This window comes from Gastrolobium bilobum, unplaced genomic scaffold (assembly GCF_033153095.1).
Source record: "Gastrolobium bilobum isolate Gb01-03AN ecotype WA unplaced genomic scaffold, APGP_CSIRO_Gbil_v1 utg67640, whole genome shotgun sequence".
In the NCBI taxonomy this organism is placed as follows: domain Eukaryota; kingdom Viridiplantae; phylum Streptophyta; class Magnoliopsida; order Fabales; family Fabaceae; genus Gastrolobium; species Gastrolobium bilobum.
Genome location: NW_026896989.1, coordinates 189,065 through 214,820, shown reverse-complemented (window position 1 = coordinate 214,820; position 25,756 = coordinate 189,065). Strand labels below are relative to the sequence as shown.

At 32.3% G+C, this 25,756-nt stretch overlaps 1 protein-coding gene across 1 annotated transcript; it reads right to left on the bottom strand.

The window, feature by feature from the left end:
* Positions 1-13,762: 13,762 nt before the first annotated feature.
* LOC133303246 (E3 ubiquitin-protein ligase SINA-like 7) lies at positions 13,763-24,416 on the bottom strand. Its single transcript, XM_061503125.1, has 2 exons — positions 24,042-24,416; positions 13,763-14,452 (listed from the first exon to the last, which is right to left on the bottom strand). Exons 1-2 carry the CDS (start codon positions 24,414-24,416, stop codon positions 13,763-13,765), a joined length of 1,065 nt encoding a protein of 354 aa, XP_061359109.1.
* Between the last annotated feature and the right edge of the window lie 1,340 nt (positions 24,417-25,756).

Here is a 25,756-nt window from a genome sequence, read left to right as displayed (position 1 = left end):
TACAATGAGTATTACATCTTCATGAATCAAGGCCCAATAGTATAGTAAGAATTAGTGCCAAAATATAATAAACAATGTAACACCCTAATTCTTATCGGTTCTCAATGTAATTTCTCAACAACATGAAATCACATTAGTGCAATTTTCAAGTAACATGAAATTACACTTGATACAATTTCTCAACAATATGAAATCATATCACCACAATTTCTAAACTTGCTTAAATAAGCCAGTATGTCACATTACAACATAAGATCTCAACAGTGACAATTATAAATCTTTAAACTTTACAACATATTTAAAAGAAAATTATACTTCTCAGTCGACAAGAGAATAATAACAAAATAACGATGATCATAAAAAATAAAACATCAACAATTCTTAAAAATATCAGTTTGCATGCAAAATAATTGGAAGAAAAAAAAACATGACTCCCACTAATCAAGAGAATGAAAAGAATCAAAGATACTTAAAAGAAAACCTCGAGTACGACTCCCACTAATTAAGGGAATCAAAAGAATTTAAAGAACTCGTGTTCTATATACAAAGGAGGCTACTCCAAGGTATTTCCTATAAAAACTTTTAGATAAAAGCTCTTGTTTCATTCAGTAAATCATCATCTTATTGAAAATTAAAATATCATCTACATAAAATACTAAGAATATACTTCTACTCCCACTTACTTTCATGTAGATGCACTCATCAAATATATTTGAATTAATTTAAAGGAATCAACAAAAAGTTCACTGCATGTTAAAGCAAAAGGAATGCAATAGAATAAACTATAAGGCAAAATACAACTTCAATTAAGGCAAGTTATTACAATGAGACCAACAAAATAATATATTTCTCTTTGGGTAGAATGCACATACCAAGGTTTAAACTAAGGTTAAAGCCTCAGATGAATCAATCAATGAGCATACACTAGCTTCACAGATCTGTCTCCTTTGGGCAGACATATCACCTAGACCAATGCACCCCAAAATTTCATTACAGACAAGTTTCTAATTAAGACACACAATAACTCCCTTTGGACAGGAAATTGCATGATATAAATAGAAGTATTCTACAAAGAAAATTTCATGACTAATAAATCAATCTCGCTTTGGTGGTAATCACTTACGGTAATTTGTAGAAACTCTTACAAATCTTCCCCAAAATCATGATACAGGTAATAAGAAGGTGAAAAGCATTCCAACTAATCATAAATAATTGCATTCCCTAATTTTTTTATTTGTTTTTGCATTTAAACAGTTCTAGCGGAAGCATATTATCCAACAAACAAAAATATTACAGCATACAACATAGGTTGAGAGTACAAAATCATTCAATAATATCTAATGAGAGTTAATTTTTCAACACATCGTGCATCAAAATAAAATAAAATTCATATGTTATCAAAAAAAAAAAAAAAAAAAAATTCATAAATGATAGAGTTTAACACAAGTTAATTTTTATCACCAAAAAGAACATAGAATCCAAGTTCTTTCAAATAAGAAATATGTGTCAAAATCATTCTAAAGGGTGATAAAAAAATTTCTTTGAAAATCAATTTATATTTAATATTGAAATTAAGTACACATGTTCCATAATAACTTCAACATAAAATCAGACATATTGTCACATATAATATAATAAAATTAATTATAAGCAAAAATAAACTAATTAGCATATTATAAGCTCCATTTTGGGAAAAGTATATAATACAACATTCTCATAAGATTAAGTACTTAAGGACAATAATGAGAATTATATATAATTATCAATAACCCATCTCTTGTTGACATCAAAGTTACACACATAATATAATAAATTAGTCATGAGCAATAACAAAAATAATTAAATATCATAGACTCCCCTTTGGGCAAAGTATATAATATGTAATTATTTTTCATCACATGAAAATTTAACAACGGAGAGAATTATATATAATTGTCTAAAATTTATCCCCTTTGAGCAGATAAATTTTATAAGTTATATATGTCCTTAATTCCAACATAAAGGCATCATATGTAATTTTCAAAAAAATTATCCCCTTTGGGCAAATAAGTAATTTTCAATTACATATTCTCATCAATAATATTTATCTTCATGTAATTTATTATTATATATCAAAAATTCTCTTTGGGCAGGTAATTAACATATAATAATTATTAAAAAATAATAATAACTCATGAACCAAACATGCTCAAACAACATGAAACACTTTTCCAACTTGTGTTTCTAAAAATTATTGCATTTGTCAATCAAGAATAATTCCACTCATTGTCAATCACAATTATTAAAAGTGTGTATCAAAATAATATTTTGCTTATATCATTACGGGATATGCTATGCAATTTTAAAAATAATTATATAAAATTCAAATAATGGCAGCATGTATTTAAAATACAGCATGGATATATTACTCAGTAATATAATAATGGGAACAATATAAATCCAATTTTATTGTTAAAGCTTATTAATCTTCGCACATTTGAATCTGTTACTGCATACACATTTGAATTTAGTGGAAGCAAAGGATAAGATATATTTTATTGTTATAATATTTCTTAAAAATTGGAATTGATAAATCTTATTGTTTATTAGACAATAATAAGATATATATTTTTTGAAACAAGTATGACGATGCGGTTCAGGAAAATTTATCTACTTGTTGAATCAATCAAAAAAAAATATAACGGTAAAAAAATATCTATATTTTGAAACAATAGATATATCTATTGATAAAACAACCATATATATTACGATTGAATATATCTAGATAACAGTAATAAAACAAACAAACAAACATAAAAGAAACGGAATATATTTAATTAAACAAACATATTAGCTTGCACTACGACACGTAACAGTAATATATTTAGATATATCTATTGATAAAACAAACAAACATGTAATCGTGGGAACTAAAAAATCGGAATTGATAAAACAAAAGCGGAACAGTAATATCACTAAAAAAAATTCTTGTAGTCATGTTAACGAAATAACAATATCCAGAAATTCAAATTACTAATATCACGCAACTAATACCACGAAACACTAACTAACAGTTATGGCTTATGGCATGTTTTACGAAAACAATATTCAAGTGAAAAATGTTCACGTAACTTATATAAAAAAAATTAGCATCGGTAAAAAGTGCATGTTTTACGAATTCATTCACACTGCCTACAAAAGGAAATTTTGAAAAAACTTCTCTCATGAGCTGCATAATGTGGTTTTGATTTTGGCATAGTGGATTATGTTTGCCTTATTTAGCATTAATTAGCACCGTCTGTAAGTGTCATATAAAATGCTTTTGCAAAGACATTATATAGTTAATTTAACTTGTGAGTTGGCCTAACTTTGAAGTTAGCTCAACTAATGCTTATAATACACAAAAAAATAAAAATAAAATGCAAGATAGAAATGCACAGGAAACGATGATAAAGAAAGCATATAACGGGTTAAATGGAAATTGAATAGCAAAAAGGAACCTTTTAATTAAGGTAGCATAAAAATACTAAGATGCTCAATTCAATCAACCAAACAGATTCATATTTAATGGCTCTGATATCAAATGTTAAAACTAAAATAATAAATTATGCACATGATTATAAAATACCAAATGACAATAAATTAAAGTTGTCGGCCATCACAAAGTCGGAGAAAAACTGTTGGAAATAAAGGAACAGGATGCTAGACTCTTCCTCCTCTCTATTGCCTATTCAGAAATTGGTAGCCTTTAGTAATGGGAGCATGATGGCTTATGGAGTTTAACTCCAATATAAATAGGCTAGAGAGAGGATCTAACTAATAACCCAAAGAAGAGTCTTTGTCTACTGGGTTCACCCTTCATGAAAAACCAGGGTCACATTAAAGCCTACACTGCTGCCCAACTAGGCCCAATAACAACAGATGCCAGAAGTCTAATTCAATGTGACCACAATGAGCTAGTTACAATAATAATATTGAAATATCCATTAACCCGATTAATTTTAAAATACAAAACTAATTATATCTATATTTTCGTCAACCCTTAAACTATGTTGCAAAATCTTGTCCATAGCACAAGAAAAGACCTGAATTTTTTAGTGTGGGGAAGTTTAGGTTTGTAGCACTTGTAGGATAAAGTATATCATTACAAGGGTGCTCTTAGAGACTGTGATATGGGCCATAACTCTTTAGGAAGTCACGGTAAGTATCTAGAGATGATGTGAGAAGGGGAATGTGTAATAGGCACAGTGACTCTATTTTGATAGAGCAAAACCTCATAAATGCAATGGATTCAATGTGTCCCTTTAATGGGTGAAATGTGGTATATATAAGTGGGAAAAATATCCTAATGAAAAGAGAATTCCATAACCGTTTTCCCTAATGTCCTCACTATTGTGCATGAGGTAATGCACCCAAATGTGTAAGAGGTGAGCTATACATGGGATGAGAGATCCTTTATTATAAGAGTCTAAAAGTCTCACTTTAGAAAGACAGGGCAAGGGCCCCTTGGTTGAGTCTTTAGGTATTCTGTTTTTAATAGATGTGGTTAATTCGAGCGGCATTGTCAAGGTTTTTAATGAGGAATCTTCAAGTTTGACTTACATCTTTGTCGATGGTTATGTCAGTCATCACTATTGAGGCTTTCCATTTTTCATAATTGCATGTTGACTTGCCAACTGGTTTGATATTGTGATGAATTTACTAGAGGAGAGAGAACATCCTTCTTAATTTTTTGGTGAGGCTACATGTTTCTTCTTCTGAGCTGGCCTGGCGTATTTTCACGTACGTTGTGTGTGAAAAATTCCTTGTTTTATGCACTGTATTATGAGTAGTTTTTGGTAGTTACAAGTTTTTTTTTGGCATTTAAGGTTGAGTGAAAGGTCATCTTTTAACCTCGACCACAACTGACTCGGGGTTAGTAGAAATACATTTTCCTCTTCATTCTTCTTCATCTTTCAAAACTCTTCGCATTAGAAAACTCATTCGTTTGTAATTCCCATTTTCCTTCTTAGCTTCTTCCAAAGAACCCTTCATCTTCCAGGACCTCTATTTCCTTAGAAACTTTATCCTTGTTTTTATAAAAAGTCAGTGTCCTCATCTTTTTTCATCTTTTCATCGTTTTTCCCTTTTACCCCAAGTTTTCATAGGTTTTCCACTAAATGGGCTCTTAGGCTAGGTTTCTCTTCCTTCCCTACACCCAATCTTTTGAAGAGTTTAAGAATGAGTTCTTTTGAGTTTCTCCTTCTTCGGAAAACAACAAACCTTTCTTTCTTAATTCCGAAATCGGTCCGGCCAAGTTCCTTCTTTCATAGATATAGAGCTCTATGGTCCTTCTTGCTGTTGGAAATTAACAATTATACAAATCGCAAACGAAAAGAGAAAGATAGAGAGAGAATAGACACAATGATTTACCTAGGTTTACCCAATTTAGTCTACGTCCAGCTTGTCTGTACTATATTCACCCCACTGCCACTCGCTACAACTCACTCGGTTTATAAAGAGAATATAAATAGGATTAAAAAAATCTATAAAAAAAAACTCTAACAGCAACTATTCATGGGCTCGAGTTGGCTTTTTGCTAACCCTGACAACAAAGTCCCTCATCAGTATGCGAAGTATGAGTCATATCCAACACTTGTACGACCTATGCATATAAACTGAATTCCTTTAGCCCTTGCGACTAAGAAATTTTAGACAGTTTTAATAATGTTAGGGAAAAGATAGGGACTTGGTCTTACAAGTCTGTCAATGACAAGAGAGATGTGTGTTGATTCTGTTCAGCTAATGGAAACTTTTATTTTTGTTACTCTTGCTATGTTATTCTTTGTTATTTTTGTTTAGCTACTGGCTAAAAAGGCTTTTGAGGAGCTTAAGGCCTATGAAGCACGGATACGTCTAAAATAAAATTTACGTATTCGATACGCGTTTTATTCGAGTATGCATCTCAGACGTAATTTTGCGTATCAGAAAAGTCAAGAAATCCGATTCGGTCAAATGGCAAGTTTGTAAAATTTTAAAAATTGAAGGGTGAAGATTTTGGCTAAAAAAACCCCTAAATCTAAATCTAACTCACTGTCATCCTCATTTGATAGTCTTTCTCCCAAATAGAAATCAAATCCTAAATCTGAAATCGCTTAGAGGTTAAGAGTCAGAGATCCATCGGCTGTCGTCTTTGTCTGTGTTGTTTCCCTCTCCCCTGTTATCTGCCATCACTTCTGACTCACGCCCACTGTCTTCCTCTCCTCGTCCTCTGCCATCTCTGCCGACTCGAGTCATCCTCTCCTCGACGACGTTGTTCTCCTTCTTTCATCTTAGCGTCCATCTCTCTTAGATTCTCCCTCGGTTTTTTATCTCTCACTCAGTCTCTCTTTCCATTTTATGTGGCTGTGAGCTGTCAATCCTTTTTTTTTTTTGCCGTTTTATTTTGTTGGTTAATTAATTAGCTTTTGTTATATGATTCTGCTATTAACGTGCCCTTTTTGCCGTTTCATTTTTTTTAATGTTTGCTTATTTTAATTTTTATTTTTAACATGATTCTATATTTTCTTTATATGATTTTATTTTTAATTTTTTGCTTTATATAAATTAAAAATAAACATGATTCTGCCATTATTTTTAATTTGCTGCTTTTATTTTTAACATGATTCTGCCATTAGTTTCATATATTTTCTTTATATGATTTTATTTTTAATTTATATGATTTTTTTTATTTTTAACATGATTCTATATTTTCTTTATATTTGCCTTTTGCGTGCCTTTTCTTTATTTTTTTTTATATTTGCTTCTTTTAATTTTTCTTTTTAACATAATTCTGTATTTTCTATTATTAAATATGATTCTGGTTTTTTTAATATGATTATGTTTATAAATTTTATTTTTTGATTTTAATTTAGTATTTTTTATTACGTTGTTTATGTTGTTTTTAATTTGTTTGTAAATTATGTTTTTTAAATTTATTTGTAAATTCTATTTTTTCTAATATGATTTGGTTTTGTATTGTTTAGGGTGTTTTGAATTTGATAGAATGGAGTCAAACATAAATGAAAGCAATAGTTCAATACAATCCAACATACAAATTGTGAACACTGAAGTTGAAAACTTGAACAGACCATTGTAGAGTTATGTTACTAGAGTTTAGGATGGAACAAATGCAGGAGGGAATATGAGTTGGAAGTGTAAGTTTTGCCAACTTGAATACAAAAGTTCATACACGAGAGTAAAGGCTCATTTGTTAAAAGATTAAATTTAAAGGGATTGGAGTGTGTAAGAAGGTTAAGCGTGCATCTTTGATGGAAATGAGAAAACTGAAAGAGGAATATTCTAAAAGGGTGAGGAATAATGCACCGAGACATGTTCCTTTCCACCTACTAGCTTTTCAGCTACAGCTAGTACATCTGCTAGAAGAAAAAGAAATGATGAAGGAACTGCAAATATGAGTCCTGTTGAGAGGGCTTTCAATATAGGGGAGCGAGAAGAATTGAATCATATTATTGCTTGGATGTTTTATTCTGCTGGATTGCCATTTCATTTGGCAAGGAACCCGTACTTTCAACAAACATTCACTTATGCCGCAAGTCATAACATTGGAGGTATTTGATGTTATGATTTCTTTTTACCTCATTTATTTTCCTTATTGTTAACTGTTTTCTGTTGTGACTTCAGGTTATTGGCCCCCTGGCTATAACTTATTGCGAACTATTCTTCTGAATCAGGAGAAGGATAATATTGATAGGTTATGTATCCCTGCCCGATCTCTTTGGAGATCAAATGGTGTGAGTATTGTCAGTGATGGATGGAGTGATTCCCAATGGAGGCCAATAATTAATTTCATGGCAGTATGTGATGGTGCAGCTATGTTTTTAAAAAGTGTTGATTGTTCTGGTGATACCAAGGATAAATATTTTATCTTCAACTTGATAAATGAAGTAATTCAAGAGGTTGAGGTGGAGAAGGTGGTTCGGGTAATAACAGATAATGCTGCTAATTGTAAGGGTGCAGGGCTTATTGAGCAAGAATATCCGACTATCAGTTGGACACCATGTGTTGTTCACACGTTGAATTTGGCTTCGAGGAACATTTGTGCAGCCAAAAATGTGGAGAAATAATGAGATTACTTATTGAGAATGTAGTTGGATATCTGAAATTATTGGCCATGTTTCAACAATCAAGACTTTCATCATGACTCATTCTATGATATTGTCCATGTTTAATGAGTTTGTGCCATTGAAGTTGCTTTCTATTGCTGACACCTGATTTGCTTCTATGATTATGATGTTAAAGAGGTTCAAGTTGATAAAGGGTGGCCTGCAAAACATGGTCATTTGTGAAAAATGGAGTATTTATAAAGATGATCATCAAGGAAGGGCAATACTAGTGAAGGAGACGGTATTGGATTATGAGTTATGGGCAGATATTGATTACATCCTTGCTTTCACTACTCCCATTTACGATATGATCAAATTTTGTAACACTAATAAACCTTGTCTTCATTTTGTTTATGATATGTGGGATGCGATGATTGAGAAGGTAAAGAATGTAATATACTTGAAAGAAGGGAGGATGAATTGTGAGTCATCAACGTTTTATTATGTGGTATATAATATTCTTGTGGATCGTTGGACCAAAAGTTCAATTCCTCTTCATTGTTTGGCATATGCTTTGCATCCCAAGTAAGTTTTTTATAATTGTAACTTAGTTTAATAATTCTATTAATTGAAACCATTTTGGCACTTTAATTTTTTTTCTCTTTGGTAGATACTACAGCGATCAATGGCTTGTTGAAGATCCAAATCGAGTTTCTCTAGACAATGATGTGGAGTTTAATTTAGAAGTAAAAAAGTTCTTCAGAAGACATTTTTCTAGTATGGAGGAAAGGGCTACAGTAAATTTGGAGTATGTCAACTTTGTTCAAATGAAGAGAGATTTTAGAGAGTTTGACGCTATAGAAAATTGAAATACAATAAATCCCAATGAATGGTGGGGAGTTCACGGTTATAGTGCACCTTTGCTTAAAAAGCTAGCTTTGAAACTCACTGCACAACCCTCTTCTTCATCATGTGCTGAACGCAATTGGAGTACTTACTCTTTTGTGCATTCCATGAAGAGGAATAATATGGATCCCAAACGCGCTGAAGACTTAGTTTACATACATAACAACCTTCGGTTCTTATCAAGAAAGAGTCGAAAATATAATGAAGGAGAAAGTCAATATTGGGACATTAGTGAAGATGCAGTTGATACCTTCAATGATGTATGTAAACTATATTTCAAAAAAAATTATCAATATTATCAAAAAAATTATATTTAAAAAAACTATATTTCAATAATATTCCATCAAGTTGATGTATGGATAATCTATATTTTTAAAAAAAAAAATTATACTAAGACATATTGGAATGTATCAAAATATTATTATTTTTCAAGTAACGTATTGACATCGCGTATCGAGAACGTATCAAAAATGCTGTGTCGGTATCGGTGCTTCATAGCTTAAGGCGCCTAAGAAGATTGGGGAAGGTTCATCTACTTTGCAAAGGCCTGCATTTATCAGGCCTCCTAAGACGACAAATTTAATCTGGAAAGCAGGGTAAACCTCATGTCTTTGTTCAATCAAAACAGTGACTCATGCATGAAATCAAGATTTGAAAAAAGATTCTCTTTCAACAAACTTGAAGCACCACAGTGATCAGCCCTAATAGTCCCCTGAAATAATTTCCCAACATGTTAAGGTTGAGCAGTGAACCACATGAAATAAAGCATATATGATAACGAATATAGCATCAGATACTCTTCCACATTTTCACCCAAAAAAAAATATTTCATACAGAAGACTAGAAGAGATTATCATTAAAAGTTGAATTAAAGGCAATGTTATTAAACCCGGACCGGTGATCGACCCGGTCAGGGTACCAGGTCAGTGGGTCACTGGTTCAACCAGTGGGTCACTGGTTCAACCGCATGAACCGGATATATATATAAATTTATATTTTATACTCAATTATATAATAAATATTTTAAATGGTGCAAGTAGTTTAGTGGTAAAGACTATAATTTATATCTTCATAACATGGGTTAGATTCTCACTAAATGCTATTTTGAAATAATTCTATTAAATGACAATATATATATATATATATATATATATATATATATATATATATATATATATATATATATATATATATATATAGGATCAACTTACACCGGTGTAAGAATAATAAATCTTACACCAAATCTTAACCGTTGATTTTCGTGCATCCAACGGTTGAGATTTATTGAGAATTAAAAATTAATTAATGAGTGAGACCTAATAAATCTTAACCGTTAGATGCAGAAAATCAAAGGTTTGGTGTAATACTTATTATTCTTACACCGGTGTAAGATGATCATGTCCTATATATATATATATATATATATATATATATATATATATATATATATATATATATATATATATATATATATATATATATATATATATATATATTAAATGATGCATATTAACTAACAAATAAACTCAGCTTAGTGGTAAGTTATTGTGGGACATTCTCACAAGACTCAGAGTTCGAATCCCACCGATTCAACAGTTCCAATTTGAATAGACATTGTCAAACCCACGATTGTAACACCCCCTCACAGGGTCCACAAAATCAACTAATGAATTTGAAATTGTTCAAAACAATTATGAGCCAAAGCCCTTTTTGAAAATTTAAAAATAAATCCAAGGCTAAAGTAAAGTGTCACAACAAATTTGATTTACAATTTGCAAAAATGGTGAGATAAAAGAATTTATGAAAATATTATAGGAGAAATATTTATCCTTTTAAATAACATAATTTTTGTCATTTTACTTAGCGGGACTCACAACTTTTTTTTTGTCAACTCTGTCATCTCTTTATCTATCTTTTTCTCTCTCTTAAAATGACACAATTTTACATCTCTAAAAATGACATATATTCTTCCCAAATATTATATGTATCAAAATTCAAAAGTCACGGTATTTGGACTTTTGCACCCGGCCAATTAGAAGAGGACACGACACAAACACTTAGAACTCAAATCAACTGATATACATATCAGAATTTTGTCGCATTTTATATCACAAATCATTGCTGCAACATGGAGTTATGTACAAGATGACACTCACAGCCAGGCTAACATAATATACAGAACAAAGTGCACTCACCGCATTCACACCAATGTTTTTGCTTTTTGGACCCTAAACCATTTATTCTATGGATTAGGAAAGGAAGCCCCAATCACAAAATGGGCTTAGATGCTTGGATGGGTTGTTTATTGGGCTTTAATCCGTGTTAACGCATTTAGATAATGAAATATGCATATATAAACAAGAAAAATTTGATAATAGAAAATAGAAAAAAAAAATGAGAAAAAAAAAATTATTAAGTTACCTTTAACTAAATTTGATATATATATATATATATATATATATATATATATATTTTTTTTTTTTTTTTTTTGTATACATGGGAAAATAGAAGAATCTAAGAGGAAGCAAGGTCGTTCTCCGCCTTAACCAAAATTAAATTTTATATTTGATTGATTTGAAATTATTCATTCCTACAATAATAAGAGCATGCCTTATCTGTGCAGAGTAAGTTTCCCTCTTGCTAATAGGTGTCAAAGTGGGTTAGTTCGTCTCCACTAACTTGTTAAAATCGGGGCGAGATGAGTTAGTCCGTCTTTAAAATATGGGTTGGAAACATATACTTGCTCTATTTTATAACGGATTGACATCAGTGTTTTAAAATCTCACTCTGTTTTTCGGGTTGACCCGGGTTGACCCGGGTCAACTCTGACCTTTTTCCTCTGAGAGTTGGGGTCACAAGTTAGATTCTATATGCACATCGACCCTTCCGACTCTCAAAACCCAGTCGGGTTTCAGTAACTTCCGGATCAGAGTGGTCAAAGGGAGTCACTGCATTTTATTTTTTTTAAGAAAATTTCATGAAACAGCGTTGTTTTATTAAAAACATAAAATAAAAAATGCTTGCAAACCTAAATCTAATCGTTCTCTTCTCTCCCAGCGACCTAGAGAAGAATGAATTTTTTTTTTCTCAAAAATCACGATTTCCAAGAATATGATGGGAAAATAAATTTTTAAGGAATATTATCAAAAAGCTATTTGGTAGGTCAAAATATTTTTGAAAATATTGGGTTAATTTTCTTAATACAATGTTTAGTTGTGTTAAATTTTTCTTTGCCATGAGAATCTTAAAATACCACTCTCTGGGTGGTATTCTTGGATGGTATTTTCAGAAAATTTCACACACAAAATAAAATCTCCGAAAAATCAGATTTTCAAAAAAAATTTAAAAATCTCATATCAAACGTAAGTAAATAAAATTACCACCCTCAGTTTCCCAAAAATTTTAAAAAAAATCTTCTACCAAATGCCCCCTAGAAGTGTCCTAAGTTTTCTATGACTGTGGTATGCTCTTTCTCCACCACCATACTTGAAGAATCCGGAAGTGGTAATTTAGAAGTAGATGAGTTGTATCTTTATTATAATGAGTTGTACTCTTTTCCTTATGAGTTCTAAATCTTATCCTAACAAGCTGTATTGCATTATGAACTTAGAAAAGGATGGTGGCATCAAGTTGGTGTGCCCATCTATAAATAGGAGCACCTCGGTATGCTATGTTGCATCGACACCGATATGGGATATAAAACACGACACGACATTTCAATACATTAATTTTAAGAAATATTAGATTCGATATGTTAGGGCACGTTTTAATATTAAATAATTTTAATTTATGTAATGTATATTATATTTAATATTCAATAATTTAACAAAAAAAATAAAACCGAACTTATAATACCCATCAATTTTGCAAAGAAACATAAGATCTAAATATTTACCATTATATTTTTAAATTGAAAATCTCTTATACACTCCAGTGAGATTTTTCGGTATCAATTTTTTATTTTTATTATATCAGTTTGTTTAAACATCGATTAATTTTTTCATGATATGTAATGAAATTTCAAATATTATAGTTGTTAGAGCATCTAGGAGTGTCAAAGAGTATCGGAGGTCAAAGAGTGTCGAACACGACACTTCAGATTTTTTGAAGTGTCAGTGCTGTATAGATTATATGTATGTGTGTGAAAAATCAATTGTTTTAAGTAAGAAAAAAACAATACAGAAGTACTAAAGTAAAGAGAAAAAAGAAAGGGAGTTTTTTGTGAGTAGAAGAAATATAGAGGTGTGTCCTGATTGGTATTAATAAAAATTTTATTGATTTTGTGTTAATTTTAATTATTACATTTCCAACCAATGGTATTAAAGCCATTGGTTCGATCGTGTCCCAATAAAGATTGTGAAAGTGATTCAACTCTAAATTCCAAAATTGACAAAGTCAAATTATGGAAATTGGAGCCCTAATATAAAGACTCTCACGGGTTCACAGGATATTTGTGAGCTTGTTGAAGCTGAATACTCAGAGCTCGTAGATGCAACCACTGAATCGGCTTTGTGAGATGCACAAAGAATGATACTTAAAGAAACACATGATAGGAAGGACAAGAAGGCTCTTTTCTTAATTCTTGAAGGTATTCATGAATCAACTACCTTTGAAAAAAAGTCATCATCTAAAGAAGCATAGAAGTCCTGCCAACAATTTAAACAAACTCGAGAGCATACACAGTTCCAGTAACTAGAAAATTAAAGTAAAATACAAATCCACTCTAACAGAAGCAATGCATAAAGGAAAAAACCAAGAAAGAATTTCCATATCCAATACAAATGTAAACCACACTAGCACCTATGGACTTCTTTCAGCTTTATAGGATATAAATTTATGCAAATTTCCAGCACGAGCCGTCCATGAGAGTTAAAAAAATCCAATGGAATCAAAAGAGACCTTGGTGATGATGAAGCACTGCCAAATGTGAAGCCTTGAATGTTTTGGGCAGAAGCTAGGAATTGCACAGATTTGTTTTCCACCATAGACCTAGCCTTGATTTCATAATAAGAAATTGGGTTTGGTGAATTAGGCCCGATGTGATAAATAGTCACTGCATTTCCTTGGTTCTCTGATGCCTTATTTTTGAGAACAAACAGCTTGCCATCAATTTGCTCTTGAAGAACAACGATGTTCTCATCATGACTTAACAAGACAGAGAAAAATTCATCATATTTAAATGATGTTTTAGCATTCATATGATTTTCCTTGAAGTGGAGATATAAGTCGCTTGACTTGGCAACAAAGTTGCAACCTAGACATGAACATGGTACATAGATACATGTCTTCTCATGCTCATATTTTTGGCTGTATCTTAATATCTCATTACAACCATATGTTGCATTTTGGCATGCTATTTGAAGTGACACTAGTACTTTCTCTATAGCAAGGCAACGGCTGTGGTCAATACGCATTGAGCAAAAGGGACACTTATACAAAAGTTTGGCACAACATAAGGAGCAAGCAATATGCCCATTGATGCACTGCATTGAAGACATGATTACAAAGAAATAAGCAATCATAATTAGATATTAGATTTTGCATTGTATGGGATAATCAACATATATAAAAACAATAAATTAATAGTCAGATGTTCAAAACTTTAAACAAGAATCTAGCCAGATAACAAATTAAAGAAACACACAATAAATGACAAAATGGTGCCCAAAAACCATGACTAGTATAAAATAGCATCAAGTGTCAAGATGAACAAATGACAAACAATATATATATAAGTATATATATATATATATATATATATATATATATATATACTGGGTCAGGATCATTTTACATCAGTATAAGTTACACTCTTAATCTTGTCTGTTAATCCCACTTATATCTAAGGGCTCAAATTTTTTAGTAATGTGAACCATTAGATACAAATGGATCAATGGTCAAGATTGAGTGTAAGACTTCTAACTCTTACACCAGTGTAAGAATATCCTGCTCCATATATATTTGGTGTTAAATTTTGCTATAAATTTTTCAGTTCTCAGATTACCTAAAATTGTTATAGGAAACTAATAATATGTGTCAATGAACACTACAAAAAAATGGTATTTAGAGGCTGTTAAGATTTGAACCGTAATTTATCCAAGCCCCTCACCATTGACCCACTCCTAACAAGTTTTTCTATTTTCTATTTTCATGTTTTTCTTATCTTTCTCATATTAAACCCTGAAATCCATTTTGAGTTCTACACAATTTGGTTAGACTTGTATTACATGTCAACCAAGGAAATTTGCACGTGAGAAACGAGCCCAAGCTTGGACAAAAGATGATTGGTAGTTGTATATGTAGGCGTAATATACACATGCAGAAATATATATGCCAACGTGTATTAGGAGATATGTTGTTAGAGGTGCTCAATGAATAGTAATTCAGGTGGTTACGTAGAGTATTTTTAGTTAGCAGATGTACAAGCTTATGCAGGGGCTTCGTACTCTTATGTATTTGCATGTATTAAAAGTTTCAATAAAGTTTTCTTTCTTCTATTCTCTTTTCTTCTAATTTGTTTTCCATGTTGCTAATTGTTCTGCCTAGAAAACAGAGATGTCTAACCCAAATAGGTTAATAAAATATTTTTGGATCTAGGTTCCCTCTCTAAGATACTTATGAGTTAGATATCTTTGAATTTAATATATCACTGTGTACAAAGAATAAAAGACAGCTTTCGCCAAATGAGTGGTGTGTGTGCACACTGACAACATAATAATAATAACGAGAAAATAATCATACTTATAGGCTTTACATCATATTTATAGAGTTTACCTGTATATTGGATTTTGGACCTTGTGTGCCTTTCTAACAGCCTCAAGCCCATGTTTAATGTTGTTGTAGTAAGATTTATATCTTTGATGGATATTATCATTTAATTATATTAGATTTATATTTAGATTGCCCCTTGCTGGGCCTAGTAATAAATAGGCCTCATGCATGAGTCCATAACACTAACATTTGGTGCTTTCATCTCAAACACATTGATAGCAAGCAACATGTGTGTTCAAGAGCTTGTTGAGGAGCTAACTTCAACAGGCAAAACGACCATACTACCAACATTTGGCTAAAGTTTCTCCAAGTTAAAGCACATTTTAAATGTAATACCGGAGTAGAGTAGTCAAACGCGTTGATGAAACTAACAAGAGCAGTCCCATCAGCATGCTTGGCGAGACCGGGTGCCATATCAGCATAACATACAATCCTGTCAACTTGGTTGACGCATATATGTACATTCCCGTCAATTTGATTAACAGTATCCAACCAATCCCGTCAACATATGTGATGGGTCTACCAAAAAAGGCAGCACAGAATCGAACTGTGCAATTAACAAGAGAATTCATTACTCCTACCTTGTAACACATCGTATACCAACACAACACTCAATTATTAACTCACTAATTTATCTACATATATAGTTATTTTTCTAATTAACCATAACTAGTTGTTCATTATCCCTTTTATATAAATTTATTATTTTTCAATATATTGCAAATGTTTGAGTTTACTCGTTCTTTTTCAACAATCATGGCGAACCGGTGGTGGACCGACTCTGTGGATCTGGCTCTGGTTGACTACTTTTACCCCCATCAAAAAATTGGATTTGGGTTTCTCCATGCACGATATTGCATCTGTAGCAACTGGGAACCACGGTAGTGAAGGTAAAGTTTTTGCTAGCAATTAAATGTGTATCTATCTGAGTTTTGGTTTTTTCACATTCCAATATTGATTGGTGCTCACAGAATGGAGATATAAAAATGCAATAGCTGGTGGAAATTCAAATGAAGAAGGACCAAAGCTTGAAAACTTCTTGGGTTGTTACACTAACTCACCTTTGGCTGAAACCAAAGTCTTTGCCAAGGATCCCAACATGACCAAAACAAAAACCAGCATAGTATTTCCAAAATCAATTTTAGCGTGGCCCCAAGCTTTTGCAACAATACAAAGATTGAAACGGGGAGAATCTCACAAACCCATCTACCTTGAACCACTATTTCCATGCATATCATGATAACCCGCATGCCATCATTCCAAGCAATGGCATATACAAGTCATGGTTGAAACAAATTTAGTTTTCTGATGGAAAACCTTCAGTTGAGGCGAACGGGTGTAATTTCCAATCTTTGTCCCTGACTATGGCCCCAGTGTACAAAATAGGGTGGATGCAATTTCTATTTTTTTTTTGGGTACATCAAAGGGGCTAAAGCCCCAAGGGTGTATGCAATTTCACCAGCACAAGTGAATGATGACAATCGAAAAAGGTCTATGTCAAAATCTTTAGCTAGAGAACATGTGCCTTGCAAATCTATTGATACTTTTGGAAGAAAACATCTCAATATTGGTGATACAAGGTAGGGTCTTTTTTTTGGTAGACCTGTCACATATGTTGAAAGGATTGGTTGGATACTGTCAACCAAATTGACGGGAGTGTACACAAATGCATCAACCAAGTTGACGGCATTGTATGTGATGCTGATATGGCACCCGGTCTCGCCAAGCATGCTGATGGTACTACTCTCGTTAGGTTTGACCAACGCATTTGACTGCTCTACTCCATTATTACATTTGAAATGTGCTTTGACCTGGAGAAACTTTAGCCAAATGTTGTTAGTACGATCGTTTTGCCAACTTCAACATGTTCAGAATCGCTTCAACATTTGGAGCAATGAATAGTATCCATGGAGGCTGGTACGATGGCAGCCCTAGACAACCATATGAATGCTTTGGATGCTAGATTCCACATGTTTTTGAACTCAACAATGCCTCAACTTCATGAGTCCTTCACCCTATCACAAGTCATAAGGGAATTTTCTTCCCACTAGCATGAGTTACATAAGTTTATCAAGGTTGAAGTATCAATTTTTCATGGCCAGAACTCGCACAACTGGATTTTTCGAGCAAAGATGTTCTTCAACATCCAACAAGTACCCGAGCATTTGTAGGTACAAATAATGGTTCTAAAAATGGATGGAGTTGCTACTTTGTGGTATCAATGGGTCCACAACAACAAGACAATTAATACATTATTGGGACGATTTGACGTGGGTTGTTTGTCAAAGATTTGGGTTTCATCACATATGGATTTCCATGGCATTTTATCCAAACTTTCTCAAAATGGAATGTTGCAAGATTATGTATGAGACTTTGAAAGGCTAGTAAACTCATTGCTTAGTGTCCCAAACGACATGCTGTTTGGTTTTTTTTGTTTTCGGCCTCCAACCAGAACTAAGGAAGATTGTGCAATTACAATGGCTTACTACTCTACACTATGCCCAATAGTTAGCAGTCTCATACGATGCACATCACTAAGAACTCAAGTCTTTCCTCGTCTCTTCTTCAAAGACACAAGTGAATCATAATTTTTCTCCCCAAATTACCTTTCCTAAATCTAGTAGTAGTACTCCAACAAATCTTCCCTTTGCTTTCCCTTTGTTGATAACTCTCCCTTAGAGAATTATTTTTGGGCTTATATTTGATGATTTGATTGCGTCTATTATGCATATTTCCCTTAGATTTACATAATATTTTCATTAATCTTGTCTACTTATGTTTTGAATGAAAAATATGCTACCAGTAAATATTTAATGTTATTATGAGTGCTAGAGCTATTCATTTTCTTTGAAGTTTTTATTATAGATTATAGTCATAGCAGAGCTATAGCAATTGAGCTTTAAAGAAACAGTGAGTTCAAGATAGGATAAGCAACTATGATTTGAATTCTAATTCGAACAAAGAGATAAGGCAATTACAACACTGAATAAGGATTGAAAAGTTGCAGAAGTTAAAGGATAAGAAGTAAAGCTTATCAATCCTTACAATTGTAGGGAATTCAATTGGAAGAGTTACTTAACATCTAAGTCAAATTGTTCTATAAATAAATAAAAGAAGCCTATGTACTTCAAAATAATGCTGGTCAAGGTTGGGAACACTTAGGAGATTTTGAGGACCTCACTAAGAGACATGCAACGGGTCAAGGGGTGAAACTAGGTTCCAATGGAGACATTATTTGGATCCAATTGATCCTTGCACCACTTCAAAAGACTTAGAGACAGTGGATAATGGAAGTGCAAGGAGCTGTTGCAATGGCAGAGTTACAACAAAGCTTCAATTACTTTATCTTAGTCCTATGGAGTCTATTTCTTCTTTTGTTTTTGTTTTTTATGTCAAGTATGAGCTAATTTGTTAGGATTGGGTGATAAAGTACCCATATTGTGATGTAAGCAATGTTTCCTAAACTTTGCTATGTTATTTTTCCATTAGTTGTTTAATAAAGTACTTAATCTTTAATCTTTTTGACTTACTGACAAGGAGTTGTTAGTATTATATGGTTTGAGCTATAGATATATAGGTTAACCCGGAACCTTAATAAGCAATGTGGATTAACTAAGTTCAATCAATTTAGTTAAGTTGTGTCATTCACACCACAAAGCCGGAGGAATCTTGACTTAATAAATTCAGTAATTAGTTAAGTCATAGACATATGAGAATTAGTTATTGCATATACATGTGTAGAAGGTGATCGCTTCCACATACAATTGTATTCCGTTTACTGATGGAGGATAGCGATAACATTGTTACCACATTCTGGTGAAGTTGCAATATTGGGAAAATCAATACCAATCTACCTTTTGATACTTGAAACTTAATCTGTCTAGTGTGTTCTCATGTTTAGTCAGTAGATTTAGTTTTAGTTTAATCGTTAGTTATTAGTTTAGATAATTTAGATCTTAGTTTAGTCCTTATTCATTATTTTACTCTCATTTCTTCACTTAGAGTCGTAGCTTTAAATATATAATCTTCGCGGTAACTATATCTAGACTCACACATCTTATATTACTTGTTGGCATGTGTACTTGCGTATTTGTGTAGTTATTATTATTTGATTGCAAAATTGTGCGACACCTACACCATCTGTTCCTATACAAAATTATTTGTAGAATTAAATACGAAGATAGAGTTGGGCTTATGCTACTCTTGCAACGAAAAGTGGTTAAGAGGTCACAAGAGAAAGACTAAATTATTATTGTTAGTGGATGACATTGATGATGATGTTAAATAAGTGGATGAAGAAATAGTTTGGCAACCAAGTGAACCAAACATACTATTACATGATGCAACTTTACACTCTCTCAGAATCTCCTAACCCCAGAGCCTTAGAGTTCTCTACTATTATTAAAGGACATGAGTTTGTGGTCCGATTTGACTCTAGAAGCGCCCATAATTTTATTCAACCTTAGTTGGCAAAGATGTTGAGCTTCCAACGGTGTGTTAACATAATATAAGGGGTTTTTATTGGTTTTGGTGAATTTATTCTCACTAATCACAAGTGCCCAAATACAATATTCACTTTAGAATCACTCTTTTACCACTGACTTTTGGATTCTGAAGCATAGCAGTTTGGATCTTATTTTGAGAATGCAGTGGCTGGAACAACTTGGTTGTGTGATGTATTGCTATTCTAAGAATTCAATTGAGTTCCAAAGGTTTGGCATAAATGTTCTCTTTCAAGGATCACCTTCAACAAGTACCGACATGTCGACGAATTTTGTGTGCATTTTGGAAATGGAATATTTTGCTGAGGTAATACCTGAACTTTTGATTTTAAAATCTAGTATTTTGTTGGAGGATTGGCAGGTTCTCGTTGAGTTTCATATTGTGTTTCATGTTCCACACCAGCTGCCTCCATTTCATGGAATGGATTAATCCATTCATTTGATACAAGATTCCAAGCATGTTGCAGTAAGACCTTATCAAGGAATTCATTCTCAGAAAAAGAATGAGAATGAAATTATAGATCTTCTACAATCAAGGGTCATACAAGATTCCAAGCCTGTTGCAGTAAGACCTTATCAATAAATTCATTCTCAGAAAAAGAATGAGAATGAAATTATAGATCTTCTACAATCAAGGGTCATACAACCTAGTACAAGTTTGTTTCCATCATCAGTACTTTTTGTCAAAAAAAACAAGATGGTAGCTAGAGGATGTGTATAGATTACCATTCACTTAAATCCATCACAATTAAAGATTGCTTCCCAAAACCCATGACTAATAAATTGTTAGACGAATTGTTGGGTGCCATTATATTCACCAAACTTGATTTATGTGCAAGGTATCACCAGATTAGAGTTCTTCCAAATGATGAGTATAAAATCACTTCAGATTGCATGAAAGACACTACGAAGTTTGGGTTATGCCATTTGGGCTAACCAGTGCTCCCACAACATTCCAAGTTTCCATGAACACCATTTTCAAGCCATTCCTTCATAAATTTGTCATTGTCTTCTTTAATAACATTATTATATACAATAGTGAACCTAGTCTTCATGGAAAATATGTTAGGATGATTCTCTAGTAGCATTATATCTTCATAAACTCTCAAAGTGTGTCTTTAGGGTTTGAAAGATTGAATACCTTGACCATGTGGTGTTAACTAAGGGTGTGAGTGTGGGCCCAAATAAAATTTTTGCAATAGTGGAGTGGCCTCAACTAGCCAATGTCAACCAACTTTTGGTGTTCTTGGTTTAGCGAGATATTATCGAAGATTTATTATCCATTATGCAGTAGTGGCTTCGCCATTAACCGAATTACATAAATAAATAAAAATTAATGTCACAGACTTTCATCCTCGCTTTGCCCAATTTCTCATTAAAGTTTGTTATGGAAATTGATGCCTTAAACTTTGGCAAAGGTGCAATGATATTACAACATGCTAAAACCATATCATATTATAGCAAAAAGCTTGGACCCAGGATGCAGGTTGCCCCCACTTGCATTCGACCAATTGTATACGATTAAAGAGGTTGCAAAGAAGTGGCACCATTACCTACTTGGAGCTCCCTTCATTATTTGTACAAATCACCTGAGTATTAAGGATTTGTTGTCTTAAACAATTCACACACCTACACAACTTAAGAATGTTTCAAAACTCCTTGGTTATAGTTTTACCATTGAGTATAAATCTGGTTGCACCAATATCATTGTAGATGCCATTTCACAATAATTTGATGAAGATTCGGAATGTTTGTCCCTAGCCTTATGCTTTGAACCTATCTTCAATATATTTGTTGTTATTCGAGATGAAAACAACCTTGATGCAGACCTTAAAAAGGTTTAGCAGCAGCTTTTAATTGACCTTTGTGCATATCTCGATATTGTGTTTAAGGATGAAATTTTGTTTCACAAGAATAGGTACAACTCTAAATTGATACCCTATATTTTACTTAAAACTCATTCAATCCCTATAGGAGGCCATATTGGTACCCCACACATGTTGCTTTGCCTTTTTGCTTTATTTTATAGGCATACAATGCGCAATGACAATAAAGCCTTCATCCAGTAATATGTCACATGCCAGCTGATTGAGCTATCCACATAAGCTCTAGTAGGACCCTTACAACCCTTTTTCCGTACCTGAAAACGTGTTTCAAGATTTAACATTAAACTTCATCACCAACTTACCAGTTTCAAGTAATTTTACTTTTACTTTAGTTCTTTTTTTACAAGCTAACAAATTACAACCATTTTGGTCCCTACCTTCAACATATACAGCTTGTGTAGTCGATTAGTTTTTTTGTTAATATGGTCTCTAAACTCCTTGGCTTCCTAAATCCTTGGTTTTAGATAGGGACAACATATTCTCAAGTTAGTTTTGGAGGTAATTGTTCAAGTTGATTGGCACGAAACTTCACACAAGTTCAACCTATCACCCTCAATCTGACAACCATACTGAGGTGAGGAATTGATATCTTGAGCAATGCTTGAGAGCCTTCTGCCAGTCTCCTTCTTAAAATGGTCACCATTGCATTACAACACTACAATTCATTCCTAGATTTAAATTTCTCCTTTTCAAAAATTATGGCCAACCACCAACCTTCAGTCCCCATACCGTAATAGATTAGTTCAAATAAAGGCCATTGACTTCATTCTTTGCCATCAAAATGAGCTTTTGCATAGCCTTAAACTCAATTCAACTTGTTCTCACAACTAAATGAAGAACCAGGTAGACAAACACAGATAAAAGTGCAAACGCATTTATTAAGAAAGTGATTTGATGCTAATGAAACTCCAATGTATAGGAAAATTTCAACTGCTCATAGATCCAATCATAAGCTCTCTAAGCGATTTTCCCCCTTCCCAATTGAGAGAGATATCAACGCGTTTATAAAGTTGCTTTATGGGTATCAACAATGTCTTTACTTGGTTCAGCATCCACTTCCATTGTTGAATTACCTCCATCTACTCACAAAAACAAAGTTATCGAGCTCCATATTACTATCTTTGCTTTAAGCTTAGTGTATGTTAAGGGACCCGACAAGTACCAACACCTTATTCAGTGATCTCACGCAACACCTAAAGACACTACTTGGGAACCCTCAGATGATCTTTGTTGTGTGTATCAGATCTTAACCTTTAGGACAAGGTTAATTTAGAAGCATAAAAGGATGTTACAAGTTAGTTAAGGAAGTTCGCACATGAAAAATAAGCCCCAGCTTAGACGAAGGATTATTGGTACCAGTATGTGTAGGTTTAAAGTGGACATGCAAATTTATGTGCCAGAGTATATTAGGAGATAGGTTATTAGCGGTGCTCATCATATAATAGTTCATATGGTTATGTAGAATATTTTTGATTAGTTGATGTTCAAATGTATGCATGTACAAAATGTTTCTAAAAAGTTTTCGTTCCTATTGCTAACAACTTGATAGATCTTGTATTCTGTAGAACATAAATGGAAAAGTTGATGGTGTTCTTAATCGGTCATTGATTACAACCTCCATTCTGAGATTCGAGATGAGTTAAGTATATCAAGAATATTGGAACTGGGGATAATGATAATCATATTCTTCATTTCCTACACTATTTTCCTCCACTACTTCCTACACGATTTTCCTCCTCGACGGTCACCTTTCCACTTCAGCCACCGTTCACAAACCCTAATCAACTTTCCAAGTTCCAATGTAGTTAACGAAAGTAACACCAACACTAACCACATCATAACTAAAAAAAAAAAATCCAAATATTCACAATTCATTGAAAGGTTAAGAAATAATATGCATGAAGGAAACAAACCTGGAAAACAGGAATAGTCAAAGGTTCAGAACAAATGTAGCAATCAAGCACGTCGGGATCAGAAAGAGTTGCTTGTATGGAGTTATCTGAAACCTTTGGTTCAAATGTTGGCATAATAATTTCTCTATCAACACTGGCTATAGCAAAACCATCATTGGCCTCATCGTCGTTCATAACTTCTTCTGCTTCATCACTACCATCTTCTTCACTTTCTTCTTCATCATCATCATCATCTTCCTCTTCTTCTGTATCACTCAAGTAAGCAAGCATTTCCAATTCCTCAATAGGGTTCCTCGGACGCTGAGTGTTGTTTATACTACTGCTGGCACTGGTTCCTTCCACGTTTCTCTGTTCATCATCTGAAGGTTTCTCCATCTCACAAAAACTAACGCTCTCTGTAATTCTACGACTATTGATTCTTGTCCTTATATAACAAAAGGAACATAAATATGTATTATAATATATAGTAGCTATATTAACTCAAAAATGGAATACTGTCATTTTATATTATTGTAATACTAAATAAATACTTTTTCACCGTACATTTATGCGTTGTAATTATGACTATTATTGACCAAACACAAATTAAAGGAGTTATATACATCTTTAAATTATTTGTGATCGGTGTAAAAATAATAAGTCTTACATCAAATCTTAACGGTTGATTTATGTGCATATAATGATTGTAATTTATTAAATAATTAATGAGTGCGACCCAATAAATTACAACCGTTAGATACAAGAAAATGATAATGGTTAAAATTTGGTGCAAAAATATTATTTTTACATTAGTGTAAGTTGATCCATCCCATTGTAATTATGGTTATATATTTTTATCAGCATCAACCTTAATAACCACCTTTTAAAATATTTTCAACTATAATAAAAGAAAAATGCATTGATTCCTTTCCTTATATAATAATAGAAAGAGAAATATGTATTATAATATAGAAAAGAAAAATTAATTAAAAAATGGAATATGTCATTTTTTATAATAATATTAAACGACTAATATAATCTTGAAAGAGCATCTCCCAATATACTTAAATTGTATTAATCAGGTAATTGATGAATCACTTAAGAGAAAAAAAAATGGGCTAATATAGTCTTGGAAGAGCCACCCCAACATAGGTTTGACTGTACTTGAATAAGACTAATAAAGTAATTGGTAAACCTATTGGGAAAAAAGAAATTAATATAAACTTAAAAATATAATGGATATAAGACTAAATAAAATTAGTCTTAATCAAAGCCAACCACATGTTCCTTGAGTTGTGCAAATTTCTCACAAATTTGGATGGAGTTTAACACCCTCAATTATAGAATATATGGTTTTTTCTCTCTCAATATTGTTGTTAAGTTTGTTAATATAAATAATCTATTGAAACACTTAGATTTATTTTATAATTAAACTTTAATATTTAAAATATGATCTTGTTAGGCAATTAATTAATAGTAGAATATTTAAATGTATTATTTCATTCATTTTTTTGTGTTGTTTATTTAATAAATAAAATTTATTATATTTTATATATTATTTTCAAAAATAAAAAGACATTATAAAATAAATTAATAATATTTTAAATATATTAATGTTATATTTAAATGAATTTATATTTCCTTTTTAATTAAAGTTTTTAACAATTGTTTTTAGTTTTATTCAATAGATAAGTTTATGGCAAATTATACTCTTAGATAACTAGAGTTCAAAAAGA

Excerpts from the sequence above, each read along its gene's own strand:
- LOC133303246 (XM_061503125.1), bottom strand. The coding sequence starts at position 24,416 with ATGGAGAAACCTTCAGATGATGAACAGAGAAACGTGGAAGGAACCAGT. Across the intron at positions 14,453-24,041 it reads TGACTATTCCTGTTTTCCAG|TGCATCAATGGGCATATTGC; the intron begins GTTTGTTTCCTT and ends TCTTCAATGCAG.